The 17,778-nt window shown below is 39.4% G+C and overlaps 1 protein-coding gene across 9 annotated transcripts in view; it reads right to left on the bottom strand.

Moving 5' to 3' along the window:
* Positions 1 to 17,778, bottom strand: part of SLC10A7 (solute carrier family 10 member 7) — a 147,601-nt gene that overhangs the window by 41,257 nt on the left and 88,566 nt on the right. For all 9 annotated transcript variants that reach the window (XR_016465795.1, XM_090138592.1, XM_090138591.1 and 6 more), the window contains one exon: positions 9,239 to 9,274. Coding sequence is in view for 5 of the 9 variants with exons in the window: in XM_090138587.1 (XP_089994713.1) it covers positions 9,239 to 9,274 (36 nt within the window). In the remaining 4 variants the exon portion in view is untranslated. Of the gene's footprint in view, positions 1 to 9,238; positions 9,275 to 17,778 lie in introns of those variants that run through there.

The following is a 17,778-nucleotide window of genomic DNA, read 5'->3' as shown; positions in this document are numbered from 1 at the left end:
CATACATGCATAGGGATCTGCAGGTAACAGATGCAGAACTTGAGCACGACTGCCTCAACATCTGCAGTAAGCCGACTCATCAGCTCACCTATGTAAATGTCCCATGGATCTCATGCACTGCTCATGTTTCAAACTATCTCTGAACCCAGCCAGTTAGGAATTTGGCATTTCAGGAACAGAAGAAACAAAAAAGTTAATAATGATTCTGATCACACTAGAAAGGTTTGATCCACAAGTGTACATACATACATCCACAAGTGTAAATATTCTGTCTGAATGAATAACTATTTTACTCACTCTTTAGTTGGATCAAGCTAAATTCTGTACTCTGTCTGCCATCATGAAAAAAAGCGCAAACAAAACCAACCTCAAACACATAGGTCTGCACTGCACTAAAATCAGCGCTGTGTTAAAGTATCTGACTTGGCTGCCCTCCTTCTTATAATGACATGTCTAAATATAAAATTGTCTTCATAGGGGAAAAAAAATGGAAGCCCTGTAGGAACAGATGTAGAAACAGCACAGATTCAAGCTGCTGATTTATAGCTCTATAGAGAAGAATCTGCTTGCAATCTCTCACGGAAATAAAATGTATTATTTTAACAAAAAGTGATCAAAATTTTTCATGCCAGCACGTTGTAAAAAGCGCTTCTCCATATTTATTGCAAAAGCATTTTTAAAGAGAAGTTTGATTTTGTAAAGCAATGGTCACGTGCTATACTGCATAGCAGCATGTCAGCGAAAGGTTTATTAATGAATGAGGGCTGTCTGAACAAATACTCAAAATTTTTTTTAAAAAAAGACATTGAAAATTCCTTCTTATGGAAAGGAACCGGCCCTTTTCCCTCAAATAATCTCAGTAATTTCAGGATAACTCACATGAGCAGGGACTGCACCTTCCACAAGCGTTTGCTGGATACAGCTGTATTAAGAGACTTCCAGGCAGATCCTTCTAAACAATTCTGTCACCATGCAGCATTTCAAACCTGACCTGCAGCGTTCTCACTAATTCAGTCCTAGAGCTTTCTTCTCAAGAGACTGTCTGTTTTAATAAAACAAATTATTTAGTGGATTTGTTTACGAGTTTTCAGTGGAAACACTGGCTTATCCTTAATTGATAGGATGTACTTCACTGGTTGTGGTAAAAACAAAACAAGCAAAACAAACACACACCTTGGTTGCATAACACTAAAACAATTAATTCCTCTCTCAGGCCTAGCCTGCTCCACAAGCCAGATGCTCCCTCCAATCATCCTTCTGGCTGACTGGGGAGGTATCACAGTGGGTGTTCCCATGCCTACAACTGCCTCTGATTCAGTAGACACACACCTCCTACCAGTCATACTACATTATAATCCAGCGTCACATGTGTTGCACATATTGAGTCCGCTTCAGAGGCAGCTGTCCTTTGGGGCCTTACTTTTCCAGTGTCCTCCTCTAATTGGCATGTTTCCTCAGGTTGTGTCAACGTACTCTATCATACTACATCACCAGCCAACTTCAGCTTGGCCATTTGTTAAGCACAGACAAGGGAGAGAGGTGAGGTGAAAACAGGAAAGAACCGAGGGGGAGGGTCATGGGCTGCTCTTTTACATGAGATGTTTAATTTAAGCTTTTCTTTTCCACCTTCAGTTCAGGCTACTCTGATACCTGTCTTTTTAAATTGCCTTCGGTGCTGTGATGCCACTGTTTCTAGTCACTCTCATCCAGGCCAGATCCAGCTGCCCTTGAGTCCTGCTAGGACCATCATGCTCCAGCCCCTTCATGTCCTGCTCCAGAAAGGAAGTGTTAGGTGATGCGCTTTCAGAAACAACTTGGATGGGATACTCTTCAGTAATGAAGAACAGCAAACAGGAGTGACCAATTGAGTGTCTGAAGATGCTTCAACAAGGCAAACTATTTACATTAACTTCCAAACAAACAAAAAAAAGGCAGTAGGCAATCTTTCTACCCTCCTGTGAATGTAACCTTGTCCAGCTGCCAGACTTCAATTTACTCAAATCATAGGAATTGCAGAAGGTCAAAAGAGATGAAATGGCCATTCTTGCCTAACATCTCACAATAGTCTAAAAACAGCTGCCTGGTCACTAGGATGTTTTTCTTATTCTGCTGCTTTAAGAGCATTTCCAAGCAGTGGTTAAAACACAGAATCCGTAAAGTTGGAAGGGACTTCTGAAGGCCACCTAGTCCAACTCCTCTGCAACAAACAGGGACATCCACAGCTAGATCAGGTTGCCCAAGACCTGATCCAGTTTCCAGAGATGATGCATCAACCACATCACTGGGAAATCTGTTCCAGTACCTCACCGCCCACACTGTAAAAGATTTTTTCCTTACATCTAACCTAAATCTACCCTCTTTGAGCTTGAAACCATTTCCCCTTGTCCTATCACCACAGACCCTGCTAAAGAGTCAGTTCCCTTCTGTCCTGTAGCTTCCAGAGGGTGCTAACAGTAGGAAAGGTTTGCCACTGAGGATGGAGCTTCTATATCAAGAAAAGAACCAAGATTTGACATTCAAAAGCAAATAAATTCAGTTTCCTAGCACTAGCGGAATAAAAAGTATCACAAATAACATATTTAAAGTAAAGCTTTTAATTCTGCCTATCAAACCCAGCAAATTACGTCTTTCATCAGAGAAAGGTACTAGAGCTCATGTTCAGTGGTTTGGCAATCACATATTTTAACAAATACATCTTTCATTGTTATTCTTTAAGATTAAATGCAGACATAGATCTCTCTAGTTCTGGTAAGGAAAAGGCAAATATGTTCTGGTCTCATGGCACATTTTGCAATTACTTCCACATTCTAGATGCTTTTGTGACCATGGAAGTTGATTAGCCACAACCAAGGAAGACCCCAAAAGCCTAGCTGTCTGCACATCTCCTTTGCTGTTAAAAAAAGTTCAAGTTTCATAATCAGATGTGCAGAAAAAGTTGGCAAAATCAACTTTAAAGTTTCCCCCTTTTTTTTTTTGTCTTTCTTGATTGGAAGAAGAGCCTGGACATACTGAGTATCTCTTTGTTGAAGTAGTTTCTAATGCTACGCTGGATTTCTCTTTGACACTGAATATCATACCAAGCCAAATACAGATGTCAATTTCAAAGCCTTTTATAGAGCTCTAAAAATAACTGTAGGTGTTCTCTAACTGTATCGGGGCTCTCCCACTTACAAACATGACAATGATCTTCAGGACTAGTGTAACAAAATGAGATCAAACCTATAGAGACACCTAAGCAGGAGTAAGATAGTTAATACCCTAACAGAACTGTGACTCCAGGACTAGTATCCAAAATCTCAGCTACAAACATGGGGTAACTAACCGGAAACAAGTAAATCAGTACAATTTATAATCTTGAGTATTATGCTCCCATGGAAAAGAAAGTGGTGACATACCAGAAGAAATTAAATCATTTAAAGTAGCTTGCACAAGGCTTGAATAAGCCTTTGTAAAGAACACCATGCAACAGTGCACAATTGGTTTTACCTGGGTTGAAGAAAGAATTTTAACTGGAACAGCGCAGAAAACACTTGAGAATGATGGGTCTACTTGATGAGCAACATCTACTTGATGTTAGAAATGTGTGGTTTGTTTAGCCTAGCTGAATGAAGTCTGGGAAAGCAGATAGGATGCACATCCAGTCTGAGCCGGGAAGATAATCTCACAGATGTACTATTCAACCGTATGTTAACTCTGACAAAGACAAATGGGTAAAAAAACACCTGTAACAAATAACAACTTGAAATTAAAAGGCTTCTACTTATCAGATGGTGGAAAGAGCAAAAATCTTTACTTTCAATATGCTCCACGTTGAGAAATTGCACGGCATGGAAAGGAAGAGGACTGGGTGACCTGGGACTGGTCCCTCCCAGCTCCCTGGTTCTATGCATCCAATGTGTGTGTTCAGCGTCTGCTGTGTGGAAGCAGGATGCATACATAAGATTCCCTTAGCACTGTATACATGTTAAATTCCAAGAGCAAGTAGAAGCAGAAAGTCCTCTGCATAAGTGTCACACAGTTTAGAACCTTCTGCCTAGACAAATTCACAATAATTTGTATACATACACAGAAGAGAAGGACCCTCTCTTATTCTGACTTGTGTATGCAATTTTATATTGTAATGAAGTCATAAAAGCTGAATTTTAAAAAGAAATAAAGTGTTTGTGCTATTGCGTCACAACAGTCATAAAACAGTTCTTGTTAAATGAAATGGGTTTGGATCAGATCAGAGTATTTTGTCTTGTCAATGATTAAAGAGATAGCAAATAGTGAGGTAAATAACCAGGTGGAAACAATGATGCCCTCCAAATCTTTCACATGAATGACTTGATCTGTTAACAGCTAATGCACTGTGCTGCTTCTCCCCCACTTGCTGTAATCAGCCTTTTGTCACATACCAGTGAAATCCATTATCCACAACTTTCTTATCAACTTCCAACACTTTCCAGCCATTAAATATTTGCATATTTAACGATGCATCTGACTGGCATCTATCCTCATTTACAAAGCGTGTGAGGGAAAAAACAGTGTAGCATGTAGAAATCCTGGGTTGGCTTTTTTTTTTTTTTTGAAGAAGTGACAGCTACTTTTAATAAAAAGATTTATCTGAAATAGCACTAGGTAAAAACTTGAGAGTCACCAACAACTTTCAAGACTGTTTTAATTTAAGGATGGTGAATACAGGGGGACACTTTAAAAACTACAATATTTCAATCAACATCTAGTTTCGCTGATGTCATTATTCACCAGTCACTTTATCTCTGTTTTTATTCCAATACTTGGACAGAATTTTCTTCATTGACTACTCACTCCTGAATTTCTAGTACTTACAGCTTCACCACTGCAGTGCACCATAAAAATAACTACTATAAAATCCAGAAACTTAAGAAGTTATCAGAAAACAAAACATCACTGAATAAATCCAGTAACAAAGATGATAAAGCCTCAGCAAGACTGCATCTTGACACAAATGTCATGATAACCCCCTTTGGTGAAACAGCAGACATGGGAGCAGTGTGTGACAGTTACATGCAGGTTTTTGCCAAATGTATTTTTGAAAACACACATGAATTTTGCATTGGCTTTTTAACATTCCATGCTAACTGGTTTGCAGGCACACTTCTGAAGAATCTAAGATGCATAAACATCTAGAACACGTACTTATCTGTAATATTTTCTTTGATGGCTTTCAATACCAATTCATAGATTCACACACCTGACTTTTGTTACTTTGATAGATTTTTGACCGTGTTTCCAGCAGCTGAAGAAATCACTTCTGTCAAGGCACCAATCTCAATAGCAACGGTGATATTAAGGCAACAGCAGAGCTGGGATACCATGCCATAATATGCATAGCATCACATTTGGCTCCAACAAATGTGCAGATTTTTATATATTTTGACAGCAAATACAATTAATGAAGTCCTAAGACTTGGTAGAGTTGCAAGCCCATGTACTCAACCATGTCTCAGCACAGAGAGGGGAACTCTGTTCCAGAGCAACAGGAAAGAACTAGACCCATGCTCAGAAGAGAAATGTCACTACATCCACTACAGTATCTAAACATTTTCTCTTGAGATTACACACAAAGGAGAAATGTTATTACAATCACAAAAGAAAGAGATAGAGCATAGAGAACAAGTCATTTACTAACTGAAGATGGACGTTCCCGTTCATATCCAAATAATTATACTCCTCAGGAATTCTCTCAATTCACAAGCATCACCTATCAATTTAGTTATTTCCAAAAGCAAAACTTCTCCTGCATTACCATTCTAGTTTTTCAGGGATGTTTGTTGTCTGTCCATCTGTCTCCAAAATACTCATTTCTGTGTTACCTCTGGCTTCAGCTAAAGACCTGAGCTGACAAGAGGAAGCAACCTTCTCTGAGTGCTTTGTTACACAGACTCCTAACCATCATTAATGAAACACTGCAGAATGCTGCAAAGAAATGTGAACAGCGTAAACCTATGTTAACTTCAAACCGATGTATCTTAGTTGGTTTCAGCACTTCTTCTCACCATATATATGAACCTCAACCAATTATATATCATTTATTGCACACTGTCCACTTATAACACCACTACTGAGAACATAATATATTAATTGCTAGTAACAAGAGTTAATGTGAAGATGATGATATTGCAGATTAATGCATCTCCATGTAGAGATTCAATAGCTGCTTATTAGACAAAGTGTTAATTAGAGGTATCCACAGAGAACACCGTGATTCTTTAAAGTCCAGCTAAGCATTGTCAAAAGGATACTGTCTGATAATTGCATACACAAAACTTAAGGCTTCATTAAATCAATCCATCTCTTAGAACGCTTTGTTTTGAGTAAACTTTCTAACCCAAGTTTCGTAGCAGCTAGTACGTTTTCAGAAATGTAACTGGCAGTCTTATGTTTAATGCCATTCGTTTAAGATAAATTATTTGCATTTAATGCACTATTTATGATAAGCCTCACATGTCTTTATCAATGCTGTTTGGACAACTTATATTTTAATTACCAGGCAATTAAGAACTGAAACGGCAGTACAAATCAATATATTCTCTGGTGCACATGAGCAAAATTTAAATCATAATCGTAACCACAGCTTAAGCTATATAAATAATAACAAACTAATGAACAACGATTTATTTCTGGCAACACTGAGCATATTTGAGGCACTACATATGGGGAGCCTTACAAATAGGACCACTAATTCAATTACAGCATTCAGATCATCATAGTATGACTCTGCGGAAGAATTAATGCCAAACAGCACCAAAGTCATGAATTATAGCTCAACGAAGGCACTGAGTTCAAAGAACCCTCAATGTTATTCTCCAGAAGCCCAATTCAGCTACTTTTGAGGTAAACAGGAGTTCTATTCTGAAATTTGAAAATTCCACTCTGTATTAGCTAAGCACTACAACTTAGTTGCATGTCTAAACTAATGAACAGTACAGAAAGAAACAGAAAATTACTAGTCAGTGTTTGACTGCACGTGAGATGCAGTGCCATGTGAAATGATGAAGCCACAGGCTAGAAACATACAAACTATGTGCGTGATGCCACTACACACTGAGATCACACGTACCAAGGAAATCCAAAGGAAAACTGGAGCAGTTCACAACAACTAAAGGGTTTGACAGTCCAAACCACAGGGTGCCAAGGTACTGGAAGAGTATAGGAGGGCACGCACATTTAGTTTGCTGGCCTCGGTACCTGCTGCTGGATGACTGGACAGTCACAGAGAACCTCGTCTTGGCAAGGTGTGCACACGGAATGATCTGAATGGCTGCTCTTCATGTGTCAATTCATCAGCAAAGATATCAAGGAGTTTTTAGTGTTTACACACTCTAAAAGGAGTCATCAAGTTTTGGGCTTTTTGACAAAAAGGCTGCAGCTTTTGCAGCTCACCCATCCCCAGACTAGTTTACTACTCTGATGAAAAAGTAGTTCATGTACTTATCTTTCCCCCCTCCCCCCAAAAAAACAAGTCCTGCACAAACAGCAGAACAATTAACGTGCATTTTACAACCTCCTTATACAGTCATCTGCAGGGCTAGTTGGAAGAACAGAAACACATGCTTCTGGTTCTTGCACACACTCAGATTTTTGCTACCTCTACTGAGAAGTAACAGTGACACCTGCAATTTATGGGACATAACGTTTTGCTATCTGTCCATGAAGTCACAGAAAGAAAGATTTTATCTTGCTTGAAAAGTCAGGTAGATCACTCATTAACATTTCAATTTCCACAAGAAATATAGCCCAAGGTTAGGCTACATAAAATACCATAACTCGGGGGGGGGCGGGGTACACCAGGGGGAAAGCTGTTAGGGAGCTAAAGTTAAAAAAAAACAACACTGAAATTTCAGTCACTTAGAAACAAAGTCATAGGTTTCCAGGTTAGTGCTTGCCTGGCAATATCATTCCATTCAGGAGGGAAGAAGAGAGGAAAATAGAGAAGTATTGGTCTGAAATCAATTTACTTGGAGCAAGAACAACACACACCCATTTTTCTTGGAACAATTACATTTTTCAATGTAAAGTAAGTATGTGGTTGTACGTATGAGGAAAGCTCTGCTAGCATATATTGATATACATGATACTGTCAAAGCTGTTCTTGTATAAACACAGCTATGCCAGATAAATGACAATTTGCTATAGTAAAATAAACTACTGTAAAATAGAAATCTTCCTGCGCAGCTTTACTGAAACAGTAGCTGATGTTATAAGAACTCGCACGCTACTATTTATTCCAGTCCAGTAGTACACACTGTTATATATGCATACGGTACATCAGCAGCTTAAGCATCCCTACTAAAAACAATACGCTGTTTACAAATTGGTTCAGACTAAGTCCACGCTTAGTCCTCTTCCCAGAGTGCTGGATTACATATTGTATCATTAGTAAGATAAACAGAGAAGACAAATTATACTTCTGAAATCCTTCAAGTGCTTCAGGCTGTTTCCCTGCTCTTCACAAAGCTAGCACCAAAATAACAAGTTCCACACAGCTCCAGAACTTACGGATATGGGTGTCACCATTATCACCATTACCAAGAACCATTATCTGCCTGTTAAAGTTCCTTTGTTCTGTACTTACTAATACCCATTACCATTCTGAAGATAAAGCTTCATCTTCACCCTTTTTTTCTGCCACACACTGTGATGAACCAAGGCCCTGACTGAAGACAACTAACACAACTGAGAAGGTCTTAAACTAACAAGAACGAAGTGGCATCACCTTACTGATGTACAGAGACTCCGGTAATTTATCTTTCTGGTTTTGACATCATTTACATTTACCACAGAAATGCCCATAAGCACAGTTGCCCAAGAGCACAGCCTTATCTCAACAGTGCTCTCTCCAATTGGCCTGTCACCCATTCTGTATCATTATAAAGTTTTCCAGCTTCTGCATGTGAAAGCTCTCCAAGCGATTCCATCCAATTCCTTACTGGATGGCCACCTTTTGCAGAAAGCCTTTGCTTCAGACTCAGCTTGACTAGTAACGCATGATTTTGTGATGCTGCAACAACAACAGGTTTTGTTCCTTCTAGAATAAAGCACAAGTGCTTGCATTCATTGTGACACGCTTCTACGGTCCTAATGGAAGGCAGTTCACTTCAAACATCAACCAGAAAAAACCTCCCGTTATTTAAGCACCGTTATATCACTCACGTTTCTACCTTAACTATACGGATTACCCGTTAAAATAACATCTTAAGATAAAAATACTTACAAAAAGCAGAAGCAGAAGTGGAGTTATAACAATGCCCTGGAAGAAAAAGAATAGATTTGTTTATTAGTCAGGGAAGCGGAATACACATTGTACTTTGATACATGGAAATGCACAAATGTCATTCAGCATCATGAAAATTAAGTGACAATAAATTTTACTTCACTCTTCAGTGTACTTTCGTTTAGAAACTGTACATCAACCATTTTGGGAACCGTGCTCAATACAAAGTTATTTATTTATTTTTTTATTTTATTATTGTTATTATTATTATTTTTTTTTAAACTCTAGCTTTCCCCGTTTTGGACTTAAGCCCCTCTAATCCAGAAAGCTTGATTGATAAAAAATACAATCATCTCTATAACTTTATATCTTTATAACAAAGACCGTTCTCTACAAATAAAGTTACCTTTAAAAACCTAATAAAGCCAATAAAGCCCTCCCCTCACTGTACTGTATCTTGACTCCAGTAAGCCACCCCTCCTCGTGATCGATTCCCATGCTACCCAATCGCAGGTCTTCATCTGAGCAAAAGCCTCATATCAACCGTGATGAGTTTGGTGTCGTGACTGCATAATGTAAACTGATATTCCCCAAGGAAATGAGCTGAGATCTCAAAACTCACTTCACTTGATTAGACTTCATGTCTCACTGGTAGAAGACAAGTCTTTCATCTAATTTAATCACACAGGACCACCTCAGCTTTCCACAGCCCCCTGGCAGATGCAAGCAAAAGGATTTTTTGTCTTCACTGACAAGGAACAAGTTTAAAGCTGATGATTGGACAAAACAGAGGGTTTCAAGTTTCATGAGACCAATTCTTAAAATGAGTTGTTTGGGTTGGGAGTTAACATGACATGCTTCAGTTTCATGGCTGCGAAAAGCAATTCCCCATCATCCTTCCATCTCACTTGAATATTTTATTATTGCTCAATAAAATCACTTTATCATTTAAAGCGTGCCAATTCACAGAGGTTGCTCAGAACTTCTCTAAAACAAGAGTGTTCTTCATTCAAACATTTCTCGAGGATAATTCTTTCAGCTATTCACAAACTTCACAGTTTAAAGTCCAAAACTTTCATATGTGCATCTATAGGGATGCTTATTTTCTGTTTTGTTGTTTGCTTTCTCTTGCTCCCTATTAAAAATAATCAAACAAAAAGGCAGTTTTTCATCTGCAACACCTCTCTACTTAAATATTTTGGAAGCTAATATAAAGGAAAACCTCATGCAATTAGTGTTCTACTTGTTTTCCGAGTCCTTGTCGAGACACTGCTCCAACAAAACACAGGAAATACACACCACAAGGATAGAGCAGGCAACTTATAAGCTATACAGCTTGAAAGCACAGCAGAATTTTAGAGTATATTTTGAAATAAATACTATATGCCCCATCTGTCTGCCCCACAGCTCAGCGATCCATAATCATTTACCTTTTTGCAAATGTCACAACTGAGATAGATCACAAAAGACAAGATAGATCAAGAAAGACAAGCAGCAGTAAGAATTGCTTTAGGGAGTCCCTTACTGTTTACAGGGAGACCTACACTAACATACAGATACAGTTATAAATAAACACAGGTGTTCAAGTACATCAGCTGAAAATGGGGAAAAATGTCGAGAAAAGGGTGGAGGCAGTAAGAGTTGAATTTGTGAACAGCAGCATCTGCAATACTTACATGGAAGAAATGACAGCAAAATTTGTATGAAGTGAATGCAGCAGTCACTTCATAAAATGAGCAGCTATAATGAAAAACTGCTCAGCATACCAGAGCCAGACCTCCCTCTTCTTCCCTTTTCCCCATGGGCAATTATATTGCACAGGTCAAAAAGTACCAAGTGCCTGAGTAGTCTCTAAGCACCCTGAAATTTTAGGATAGCAGAACACCATTACAACAGGTTTCCAAGTTCAGACCCTTCTGGGCACGAGCAAAGAGAAGCAAAAATCATAGAACATAAAATCACCAAGCTTGGAAAAGACTTCCAAGATTATCTAGTCCAACTGTCCACCTATCACCAGTATTTCCTACTAAACCATGTCCCGCAGTACAACATCTAAATGTTTTTTTGGACACCTCCAGGGACAGTGACTCCATCACCTTTCCGGGCAGCCCATTCCAGCACCTGTCCACTCTTTCAGAGAAAAAGTTCTTCATAATTTCCAACCTGAATCTCCCCTGATGCAACTTGAGGCCATTCCCTCTAGTATTATCATGAGTTATACAGAAGAAGATATCCACCTCACCAAAAGCTTCCTTCACGTAGCTGAAGAGAGCAATAAGGTCTCCCCTGAGCCTCCTCTTCTCCAGAGAAAATAATCCCAGCTCCCTCAGCCACTTCTCATAAGGCTTGTACTCCAGACCTCTCACCAGTCTCATTGCCTTTCTTTGAACACGCTCCAGGGCCTCGAGGTCTTTCTTTTCTAAACCTGAAGGAACCTCACTGATTCAGCACAATCAGCCACTGCACGCTTCATGCCTCAGTGCATCGTGGAGAAATGCAGAGGTGAAAACAAAACAAGAGCAAAAGAACCCTCCACTTTATTTATCTGACTGACAAAGACAGCATCCTTCCTCCTTTGGATGTGATCTGTGACTTAGCGTATATTTTCTTTGGGAGGTTTGAGATATTAGCACAACGGGCAACAGCCACTGGAAGTTCCAAGTCTGTAAGTCATAAACAAAACATTACCTCTGTGATAGCAGTGCTTCCTCATGACTCTGTAAGTGGAGAGGAAGAGAACCCCTATACACGTTGACTGCGCTTGATGAGAATCTAGCCTTCAAAAAGTCAGTTCTTGCAATTCTTCGCAAAGTTTTGCTATTCAACCTGGAGATCTGAACAAGCAGAAGCAAGTTTCCTGTTGTCTCATGACAGGAAGGATTTACAAGGTTGAACTTGTCCATTCGCAACACACAGGCAATTCTCTAGGAAGATAAACAACCGCATGGTAGAAGAGAGACATTCTTATTTAAAAATAGATGCTGCTGTTGAATCAAATTAATTTTATGTTGATGTTTTATTTTGATATGGAGTGCTATTTGGAAAAAACAAGGACTACATTAACACCAAGGATTTTTTCCACTCAGTAGCACTGCAGTGACTGTCATGGCTTCTGGGTGCAAGACTTGTTAGCGATGGCTATCAGTCTGACCAGGAGATAGGAGAGAACAGACAAACTTTGTGTACGTAGAGCTCATCAAGGTGGGCTATGAAAACATTTGATGTGCTTTTATGTGCAAAAGCCAGCCTCTTCATGTTTCTATTCCAGACTTGAAGGTGGCATATCACATGACTAAGGCATATCTAACAGAAGGTATTACCTTACCCTGCGCGCAAGGCCTCACTCCAACTCATTGCCTTTCCATCAGAAGTGTGCTCTTCTGCTTGCTCTTAAGCACCACGTGATGCAGTTCAGCCTCATACCTACTGAAGAATGTGCAGCGTACATACAACTTAAAGCCAACCAATGGAAGTTATGATGACTACTTTAATTTCTAAGGCAAAAACAAAGAGCAATTCCCTCTGAAGGAACGGAGGATCATGGTTATCTGATCCCTTTCCACTCTTGCGAGCAAACAAGGACAATGCGTTCTGCAGCCTGTGCTGCAATTACCTCTGAAGGAAAAAAAAAAAAAAAAAGGAGGCAAAATGGAAACTGAAAAAGGAAAAATAAATCTATGGCTTTAAAATATTTTGACTGTTAACACCATTAGAGAGAAAAAAGTATCTAAATTGAACTACTCCTTTCCCTGATTTGCTTTCCAGGCAAATGCTGTCAGATAGTGTATAGAGATAAACAGATCGGAGATTAGCACTTCTAGCAGAAGCCGAGCATCTGCCCTTGAGAATGAAAGGTCATTACACGGTTTTAGCATCTTCAAAGTTCGGGTGGAGTGTTAAGTTTTCTGACTGCTGCCCACAATGGAGTCGAAGTTGTAAAGTGACTGCCGTTTGCTATCAGCAGAAAACTTTCAAGAAATCCATTTACACCTCTGATGTGAAAGACTGACTGAATGTATTTCAACGATTTCAGTGGAAGAGGAAAAAAAAGTATCTCAACCTGACCCGAGACACTGATACAAAATAGGAGTCGGAACAGCCATAGTAGATACCTGTAAATACACTTTATAGCAAGTATCACGAAACATGTTTTGATGTTGAACTCTCTTAAGAGACTTTAAATACACACGTGTCAGTGTGCATGCATGTGCACGTGCCCTTTAACAGAAAATATGGAACCGGAGATGCGTTTAATCACTATTTGCCCTGTATAGATAAAACAAGCTAAAAAGTTGCTTAGAGGTTTCATTCACTACAGAACTGCTGCAGAACAGATACTAAAAAGTGTTCTCTCAGGGAATATGTAGAATCGATATATGTAATTGGCTGCCAAATTGGAAAGCAAAAGGAAATAACATGATGGATTGGCATCTATGATGGCAAATCATTGAGAAAGAAATTATGCAAACAGAAAGAGCAAGGTGGGCACAGGTCCAAAGGAACACATGGCAGAAGACAAGTAAGGATTATTGTAATGAGGCATGAAATATACGTGAACTTTCCTTCCTCTCCTTTTACTCGCACGCTTCCATGCAATTTTTCTTCATTCTCCCTGGTCAGCAGTGTGACACACATGTGGCAATTAGGAAGCCAGAAAACAAACAAAAAAGCAACTTATAACAACACAAGCCAGAGGCTGCTTTGAAGAAATACAACTAGAAAGCACAGAAATGTGTATTTTCAGAAATCAATTACCGTATCCTAAAAGGTATCTCAGAGCCAGACACAAAAGGAGCAGAAGTGTAAGCAGCATTAAGTTGCAAGCTGAATAAAGGTTAGTAAAAACTGGCTGCACAGCACTTTGATTACTACTGATGAAGGAACACAAGCAAACTGGCTATGAACTCTGAAAATTTCTTCGTAGAACAGGAATAAATGACAACTGAAACTACCTACATCTGTGTACAACTGTTTCTTGTTAGTTCCACCTCTGCCTTGCATCACCAGCACTTTTTGGAAAAGAAAGATCAGGTCCCCACACACCCTGCTGCCCAACAAAAGACAATCTTTGTAGCTTTGCTGTTCACAGAATGAGATACGGGCTTTACCTTGAAACATCTTTTCCATTACTTCCATCTCTTGTTGTCCCGTTTGCTGGTTCTGGGCCTGGAAGTGGCGCTCCAAGCCAATTCCATCTATCTGAACAAAGGAGTGCAAAAGCCTTCCCCCACCCTCACCGCTTACTGAAGGCACAGCTCCACAATCCCACACTGCAACCGCAAGCCTGTATAAGACACCGCTCATTGGACAGGATATTACGTTATGTACCCTCTTCACTCAACTGATTTAAAACGTAGCTGACCAATTCTGCACTCATTTTCAGACCTTATATAAATGTTGACTCCTACTGCCGAAACAGGGCTTTCATATACCCGGATAAACAGCCAAAAGTTTCAGGAAGAAGTTGCCTTTATCCTTCTTCCACACACTCCCACTCACATGGAATGACATAGAGTCTCTAGACAAACACCACGGAGAACATTCAAAACCTTCCTGCTGAATAAACTTCCTTGCTTGCAAATCAGAAGAGCAAAAACAACAGCAACTAGAAGTCAGGTCGGGATGCCCTGTGCAAGTCCTTGTGAAACAACCATTTTGTGCTGAATGGAGTCGTAACAGAAAGATGCTGCGCAGGCAACTGTGTATTTTGCACATCAATTCCTGAGTATTAAACCATTTTAATATGATTTCAGGCCTCTAGCTGAAATAATTTGGAAAACATTTCAGCACATTATTATATGAACCAAGTGACTGCAAGAGCCTACATGAGACAGTCTTTTTCTGAATTCTTTAAATAGCCTTTAATATTTGTCTAAGCGTGGCCATAAAAAACTATGCTACTCGTTTGTTTCTACTTAAAGACAATATTGAAGATGACAAATTTTTCTTGAATTAGACGTTGAAGTAGGTCTCTTAATTTCCATGCTAACACATACTTTCCCCCTCTTTCAAACTAAATGTTCATATAAATGACATACTTATTAGTTTTTATCTCTTGCCATTTCAGATATCAAGTTAGAACCGCACAATCTGTTGTGCTTATCATTTCAGTCACTGCCCTCCAAAGCAACTCCAATGTTCTCGCACTCATCCCCCACGGGCATCAGAGAGGCTTCTGATGGCAAATAATCAGTTGTCTTACATTTTCCAATTTTATTGTTTTCGAAGTTAAGTTGCAGAAGACAGTCTTTTAGAAGTCCCCTACTGCACATCCCTTCTTTGTCAGCTACTCCAAGGATATTGGATCTGAGAAGGCTTATAAAAATCACAGGACTTTGAAGCCAATTTTTTAATTTAGCCTTTATTGTACTGTTTTATATCAAATGATTGATCTGAGTGCAGGGTGGGAAGAACAAAGGCTTTATGAATTGATGTTTTTTAGGACACGGATACACCCATTCTCCCTGCAATGAATAATATGAAAATAAAGAAGTATACCAAAAAAAAAGCATGAGGCATAAAAAAGCATAATGTCAAATTCACACATTTTGTTAATTCCACAAACTATAGCACTAAGGCAGTGAATTATAAGTCAGAATTAAAAACAGTTTTGCACAGCCCTAATCCGAGTATAATTATAAATACGTACCACAACAATAGCTGCAATTCATTCAATTAGCAAATAAAGGATTTTAAGAACGAAACCATAACGTAACAAATGCTGTGTCAAATGGCTTTTCTTTTATTGAGGGGACAAAATAAACCGCATTTCATATCACCTGTGAGATTATGCATAGTGCTTTGTGAATTGTTTCAAACGTTGCACCACCTTTGTTCTGTTGCGACAACTCTGTCTTCCGCTATAGGAAGGGAAACTTGAAAAAAGTGACAGCATTGAAAAGCAGACCAACAGTCAAGTGCAGAATACAAAAGCATTTTCACAATTAATGTAATTACTGATTGCAAGTGTTCCCTTTACATACATTTTATGCAACTACAAAATCAAAACAGAATCAAAAGGCATTAAAGCAGGCAGAACTCAGTACTTGCAGAGCAATAAAGCCTGGAAAGAAACAGTGATCCCAAATAACAGCACGGCATCACTACAGCTGTCACAAATTAGGTTTAATAAAATCAAAAGGAAAAGTTTTTCTTTTTCCTCCAGTAAGTTTGAAGGGTCAGGTTCCAGTACAGGGTTGAGAGTTAAGCAAAGAGTATGAGGAGTATTTCACAAAGGTAAAACTCCACATAGTTATAGTTTGCCTGGCTTCCCAGCAGAGGGCATCTTCAACACATGAGAAATTTTTCTTTTAGCCAGCAGTAATTCAGTGAAGACCCTGAAGTTCTAAAGTAAATATATAAACTTGGGCTTTGAAGGCACTACTGGAATAGCATCCAGAACGATGCACGAAATACAAAGAAATCCAAATCCGAGTTGGAAATGAGTGTTTCCATAAAATACCATGAAGTCTCACAGCCTGTGCTAAACAGCAATGCTGTAACAGCAACAGAACAGAACTCAGTTAGACAGGAATTGTCTGGCAAGCAGTGTCTGCGATAAGCAGAGGCTGCTTCTAGCCAGGAAAACCGCTCCTGTCTGTACTTGCCTTCAGCTGCAGCATTCCCCCTGCTACTGCATGTGACCGAGGGAGGTCGTGGAGGGCCATGGAGGAGAGAGCCAGGTGCCTGCTCGAACATGTAGCACCTTCCCTCGAGCTCCCTTGGCCTCAACACTCTCTCCCTCTCCTTTTACATCCCACCCACCAAGAATCTTTTGCATTTCCTCACGTGCACAATACTTTCCCCTAATTCCATCTCAGTAGCTGCTATCTGTTCCTAGTCGCACATTTCTTACACGGTGTCAGCACTGAAGACCACTAATCCTATACATTAGCATGGGAACTGACTTGATGTCAGGAAAGAAGAGACTCTTCTCAGCCAGCCACACCTGTGCATTTTCTGACCTACCTCCTTTCCTTTGCAAAAATCATTTTGACACTATTGTGTTCTCTCCCCTATGCAAGGAGGTTCCCAGCTCACCTAGCACAGTCTCAGTGGGACTGATGAGAAAAGCAACACAGTCTGGAGAATTCGGGTGCCTGGATGTATAAGCATGAAAAATAAAGACAGAAGAAACTTAACATTTCTTTTGCACTAAGTGCAACATACGCTACTGCCATGTTAAGAACACGTTACAATTTCTCCTTTGCTTTGTGCATAGAAAACAAATGCACTAACATACATATTTTGAGCAAAAGTTATTTTCCCATTTATTAAGGTATGTTTTCGGGAAGAAGATTACAGACAACTCAGATTTCTCCTGTATTTGGATCTATCTAGATTAAGCATCAGATATTAATTTTGGTTAATAAGACAATATTAATAGCAGAACACACCAGACACAGCATCCAACCAGCTACCACCAAATCATTTCACAACATAAAGGATGGCACGCTAGATGGTGCTGTGGGACCTTCCAGAGGAAAGAACTTCCTTCTCAAAGAGAAGTTATACTATCAAATTAGCCATCTAATCGATTC

The sequence above is a fragment of the Phasianus colchicus genome, chromosome 4, assembly GCF_987193195.1.
Source record: "Phasianus colchicus chromosome 4, bPhaCol1.hap1.1, whole genome shotgun sequence".
Classification (NCBI taxonomy): Eukaryota; Metazoa; Chordata; class Aves; order Galliformes; family Phasianidae; genus Phasianus; species Phasianus colchicus.
The sequence above is the reverse complement of the archived record's forward strand: the minus strand, read 5'-3'. Positions and strand labels throughout refer to the sequence as shown.